This window comes from Cucurbita pepo, unplaced genomic scaffold (genome assembly GCF_002806865.2).
Source record: "Cucurbita pepo subsp. pepo cultivar mu-cu-16 unplaced genomic scaffold, ASM280686v2 Cp4.1_scaffold000154, whole genome shotgun sequence".
In the NCBI taxonomy this organism is placed as follows: Eukaryota; Viridiplantae; Streptophyta; class Magnoliopsida; order Cucurbitales; family Cucurbitaceae; genus Cucurbita; species Cucurbita pepo.
In genome coordinates this window covers 256,510-262,509 of record NW_019646442.1, presented here as the reverse complement: position 1 = coordinate 262,509, position 6,000 = coordinate 256,510, and the positions used below count along the sequence as shown (strand labels likewise).

General features: G+C 30.6%; 1 protein-coding gene across 2 annotated transcripts; it reads right to left on the bottom strand.

Annotated features, from left to right (window-relative positions):
* Positions 1-303: 303 nt before the first annotated feature.
* Positions 304-1,768, bottom strand: LOC111784093 (leucine-rich repeat extensin-like protein 3). Of its 2 annotated transcripts, none has more exons than XM_023664920.1 (3): positions 1,539-1,768; positions 1,382-1,463; positions 304-1,301 (listed from the first exon to the last, which is right to left on the bottom strand). In XM_023664920.1, the coding sequence occupies exons 1-3, from the start codon at positions 1,551-1,553 to the stop codon at positions 556-558; spliced, it is 843 nt and encodes a 280-aa protein (XP_023520688.1). In that variant the 5' UTR covers positions 1,554-1,768; the 3' UTR covers positions 304-555. The 2 variants fall into 2 exon arrangements, with proteins under 2 accessions (XP_023520688.1, XP_023520687.1); XM_023664919.1 differs by having other exon boundaries at positions 1,382-1,466; positions 1,539-1,767.
* Between the last annotated feature and the right edge of the window lie 4,232 nt (positions 1,769-6,000).

Here is a 6,000-nt window from a genome sequence, read left to right as displayed (position 1 = left end):
CGGTCTCGTCTTTATAGATCTCAACCACATATTATTTATAGATTTAAAAATAAAGTCTTAGTTAATTGAAAGGTTGTAACTCTCGTGGTCATCTATACCATAATGATCATTGTTGTAACTCTCGTGGTCATCAGTACCATAAAACACCATGAATTTGTATGCCACGATTAAAACACCTTATTTCGTATTATTAAGTGTATTTTTTTTTTTTCAATTTTCAATTTGGTAAATCGAAGAACCAAATCAAATTTAACTTATTTATTATTAAAGAAATGACGGAAGTTGAACTTAGTTACAGTTAAATCGATCCGAACACTTGGGAGTCAACCTAACGAGCTGACTCGATGATAATTCACTTTATTAAAATTAAATTGATCATAAATCCCAACACTTATATTTGACAAGAACTTGAATTATTATACAAAACCCAATAACCAACATTTAACATTAAGTGCCTTGTAAGTTGTAATGCAATTCATCTCCAACTTCCTTATTATCATGACCGTGAGAGGCACATGAGCATTAATCACCACCATTCACAAGCTGCCACGTATCTCACATAACACTGCATCCGGATGCATTTTCTTCGTTGAGGTATTCACAGTGGCTAACATAACAGGGCCTCCCTCCGCCGTAACTGTCGTAAATGGGCCTTCCAGAAGCGCACCCATCGCAACATGGGCCGGGCCTACCAAACCCACTGTAACATGGGCCCCCACCCTGCCCTTCATAGCACTGACTACAGCACATCCCAATCGGGTAAGCCGGTGGGTATCCGGGAACCGGCACGCATATGTTAACCGGGAACGGTTCGGGTTGAGCCGGTGGCACAGGGTCCACCTTTTTCGGAGGCGGTGGGTCGGCCTTGGGTGCCGGTGGTGGGTCGGCCTTTTTGGGCGGCGGTGGCTCGGCCTTGGGTGGCGGAGGGTCGGCCTTTTTGGGTGGCGGAGGGTCGGCCTTGGGTGGTGGTGGGTCGGCCTTTTTCGGTGGTGGTGGGTCGGCCTTTTTCGGTGGTGGTAGGTCGGCCTTTTTCGGTGGCGGAGGGTCGGCCTTGGGCGGTGGTGGGTCGGCTTTTTTAGGGGGAGGAGGGTCAGGCTTAGCCGGCGGAGGAGGATCGGCTTTTTTGGGCGGAGGAGGATCGGGCTTTTTGGGCGGAGGAGGATCGGCGGGCTTGATTTCAATGCTCTTAATAACACCACAGCCCTTACAACAAATTTTATCTCGAAGCTTCTCAGGATTACAACAAACCACTTTGATAATCACAAGATTCTGTTTCTCATCATAAATCTGGTCTCGAATTTCTGGCGTTCAAATAATCAAAATCAATTTGGAAAAACAGAGTAAAGAACAGAAGAACAGTAGAAATGGAGAAAGAACTGACGAGGAAATTTGCAGAGAACTTTCTTCACTTTCTTGTAGCATCGATCACACTGCAAATCCACTTTAAGCAACATAACCACAGTCTTCTGCACAAACAATTAAAGTCACTCAGAATAAGCAAAACAGAGACAAGAAATTCAAAAACAGAGAGAAATGACCTTGGCGTCCGCCATGGATGAGTTCCTGGATGCTCTGTTTTGGAAAACCGTCGGCTGCAGCACTAAAAAACAGAGAAAAACAGAGGGGAAAAAGGAGGAAATGAAAAGGAAGGGCTATGAATTAGACCCAAATGGCATCTGAATCAGAGGAGAGAGAGAGAAAGAAAGATTGGTAATGGCGATGGTAGTTAGAGGAAAGATTGAGATCCAAACGCGTAACCATATCGTTAGAATTGTCAGATTTGGTATTTTAGGGTTTGTGTAATTAATATCCCTTCATTATAAAACTTACTAAAAATATTTAAAAATTTGATAAAAATCACTCGTCCCCTTATTTAGGAAATGATCATAGGTTTATAATCTAGAACCACAAAGCAAAATCATCAGAGATTGTGCTCATAGTGGACAATATCATATTGAGTCGTGTTCATCTAATATGGTATCAGAGTCATGCCCTAAACTTAGCTATGCTAATAGAATCCTCAAAGGTTGAACTAAGAACTCCCAAAAGAGAAGGAGTCGAGCCTCGATTACGGGGAGGTATTGGTAGATGAAAGTTCGTGAAACCTTAAGCCATGAGAGCTTATGCTCACTTCATCCATTCAACACGTAAATTGAATTAGATTGAGTAAATTACTTTTAAAATAGAGTGATTAATTTTAATTAAATATTTAAAACTAAGTAAATAAATGTTTTAGGAGCTGATCAATAAAAATTTTATTAATAATTTCGGTTGATTTAAAAGATACAAAATATTTATTTATAAAACAAAAGTTAAGATCGGGTCATTTTTATGGATATAGAAGTTTTAAAATTTGCTTCTATCGACAACCATGTGCTTCAACTTTCAACTTCGATTTGTCCCACTCATCTTTCCATCCGTTTGTGTCGCATCTTGCTCATTATTAACCAACTAATCGAAAGAAACTCAAAAAAACTTGTAATTTAAGCGACCTTTATGGACCATTTTCTTCTTGGATTTCTATGATTTGAGTTTAGATTCCATTATATTAAAAAAAAGAAAATGGACGGTTGTTTGGTTCGTGAATTTGTGATTTCTAGAAGTGACTTCAGATATAAGTTTTGATGAATTTATATTATAAGTTTGGTTCGTAAACTTTTGAAACGCTTTAAAAAAATAATAAGTTTTTAATTATACCGTTCGTACAAGTACTAACCAACTTTTAAGAATAGTATTAACAGTTTTTATCTTTATAAAAAAAAAAAAATTAATCTTATTGTAAATATATGGACAAAAACTGTCTATCTATCTCTCTTATAACATTTCCCTTTAAAATTTAATGGTACGGATGCTAAAAAATTTGGAATACTAATATTACGGTTAGAAGTTCACTAACATTTAATTTTTTTAAAAAAATTAAACTCATTTTTTAAAATATGAGCATTTTTTAAAGTTATTTTTCTAAATAAATTATTAATGATGTGTATCCAATAAATGTATTTTTTTTAAAAGTTTAAAGGTATTTTCGAGACAAAGTGTAAAATTCCATTAATATTTGTTTAATCATTTTTAAAGTTCAAGCGTATTTTTTTTAAATCTAATTAAAATTTAAGGGTATTTTTCAAAATGAATTATTAATGNTATATATATATATATATATATATATATATATATATATATATATTAATTAAGCGTAATTATTTTAGAAAAAGAAAACAAATAAAAAGAAAGGCGTATTTAAATTTTAAAACTAAATTAGTTTAAAATTTAATAAAAATATTTATTTAAGAGAAGAAAAAAAAAGTCAAAGATAAATTGAATATATAGTATTAAATATTGTAATAAAATAGAATAATGAGGGATGGCCCACGTGGCAGCTGATTAAAAGCACAAACGTTCCTTCCGCCCTAATAATACCCAACTTCCTTTCCTTCTACCTTTAAGTTCAACTAATCTCACGTGAGATTCCAGGTTCATGTAGAGCGGAACAAAACATTTCTTACAAGGGTGTGAAAACTTCTCCCTACTAGATGCGTTTTAAAATTATGAAGTTGATAGTGATACATAACGGGTTAATGCGAACAATATTAACTAGCGATGAGTTTGAGCTGTCACATCCTAATCTGTAAAGACAAGTGTGATTCACTTATGCATACATTGAAATTGATACCCTAAACGAACATAATAACAAATAATGAAGAAATGGAATGGATGTGAAATATTTGTCGTAATCCATCCATCACTGAGAGAGAAAAAGACAAAAGAGGGAAAGAGACTAAAAAGAGAAAATCATTTAATTAAATAATAATAAGAGAATGAAAGACGTGGTAAATTGAATCGTGATACGACCAAAGAAAATTATCATATGGTAGAAAGTATTGACGAATCAAATCCTCGTGATCCAAATACAAAGAAGAAGCTAATCATTAGTGAGTATTAGCGAGATGGATCCAAAAGAGATGAGCGTATATAAAAATACAGTAAAAATGAGATATTATTTACGACTAATGTAAATAAATTTTGGACCTAACAGAATAGATAAGATCTTACTCAGTTTCGTAACAATTAATTTTTAAATTAATAAAATCTTTCTCATTAATTTTATTAAGTTAAATAAATAAAAATACTCCGAAAATTTTATATTATTTAAAAATACTCTAAAATTTATTAAATTTATTAGAACAAATTTTAATTTAACACTTAATTCATTAATTTATATTTTAATAAATAATAGATGAACGTACACACTTTCTTGAAATTATTAAATCTTTAAGTTTTTATACGTCACCTATTAAAAAAATACAATTTTATATATTTAATTCGTTATACTAATTATTGTTTAGCTATCTTTATTTGGTTTGTGGACGTAATACTTTCCCACTTAATTAAAATAATTATTATTATGATTTTAAAAAAATATATAAAGGAAACTTTTTTTAAGCAATTTAATCAATAATTAAATAATGATTTTCCATCCGATTTTTTATGTTAATAATAAATATTTTTTAGTGGATGTACGAGCAACGGTTCAATCAACTAACTATAAAATACTATTGACTCGATATATTATCATGTCTCTACCTGTGATTCGTCGGGACATAATATTTTTACCTTTTTTGTTTTCGAGAAAATAGGATTTAGGGTTTATTATTATGTTTAAAAAATGTGGAATTAACACTAAAATTCTATTAGCAATTCATAAATTGGGAGCCAATAGTAAAGATATTTTTGAATTTTTATAAAAAAATTTAAATGTGTTTTTGGAGATTTTAAAAAAGTGTAAGGGTATTAATGAAATTTTTGAAAACTTCAAGGGTATTTTTGAAATATTTTGAAAGTTTAAGAGTATTTTTAAAACAAAGTATTAACGATTTTTATCCAAAACGTACGATAAAGTTATTTTAATTTTTTTTAATTATATCGATATATAAAATTATCTAGATATATGGATGATATCTATAAAATTAAAAAATAATATATCAATAATTATATTTAGATAAATTAGATAATGTAAGGGTGGTTAATATAAATAAAGAATAAATAATGGAACGAAATCTTTACCAAATAAAAAGAGTTATTAATAATAAGTGCATGTCAATGTAAAAGGCACTAAATGATTATTTAATTAAAAAATATTATTATTGGATCATAGTCCTACTTTATAAATTATTGAAAAAGATAAAGGCCACTAAATTATTTTTTAGCAAACCAATTATCAATCCTTCAATAATAATAATAAATAATAAAAACATTTTTTAATAAATAAATTTAAGAATATTATTTGATAATTATTGGAGGTTATAATTGAAAAAGTTTTACAAAAAGGTTATCTATTTATTTAAAAAAAAATTAAAAATTATTAAAAGTTATTTCTACTAAAATCAAGCTAACGAGGTGATTAGGGTTATAATCTTTTAAGTATATTTTAATGAAAAATTATCAAATTTTTTTACAAACAATTAAAATTGATAGGGATATAAAGTATGAAAAATTAATTTTAAAAAATATAATAAATTGGAACAATCACGGTAATAATTTCAAAATAAATACGATAGAGTTAGAGAAAATAACATGTTAGGATCGCATAACAACGCACACACTCGATGATGAACACAAAGAACAGGATAGAGAAATTGCAAGGAGAACTCTAGCTAAAAGTATTTATATATTGATGACTTCAAGTATGTACAGAAGAGAGAGAATACAGAGAATAGAAAGTTATAGTACGGGACATATATATATATATATATATAGTTCAGTTTACTATATATAGTTTTACCAGATTTAACCATTTGCTATATATAGCTATTTACCATATATAACTTTACTAAATATAGCTTTACCGGATATAAACGTTGACCAAGCTGTAAATAGGTAGGCTCCATAACCTAACCGTTCTCCCACTTGGAGACTGATCTAGTCAACCAAGAATTTCATTCTCAAACGACCATGAGCATCTTCATGGCACCATATCAATTGAGATTTTGCACAACCTCAATA

Bases quoted from the DNA above. Each gene is read 5' to 3' on its own strand.
- LOC111784093 (XM_023664919.1), bottom strand. The intron at 1,302-1,381 runs GTCAGTTCTTTC...TTTGAACGCCAG, and splicing joins AGTTCTCTGCAAATTTCCTC to AAATTCGAGACCAGATTTAT.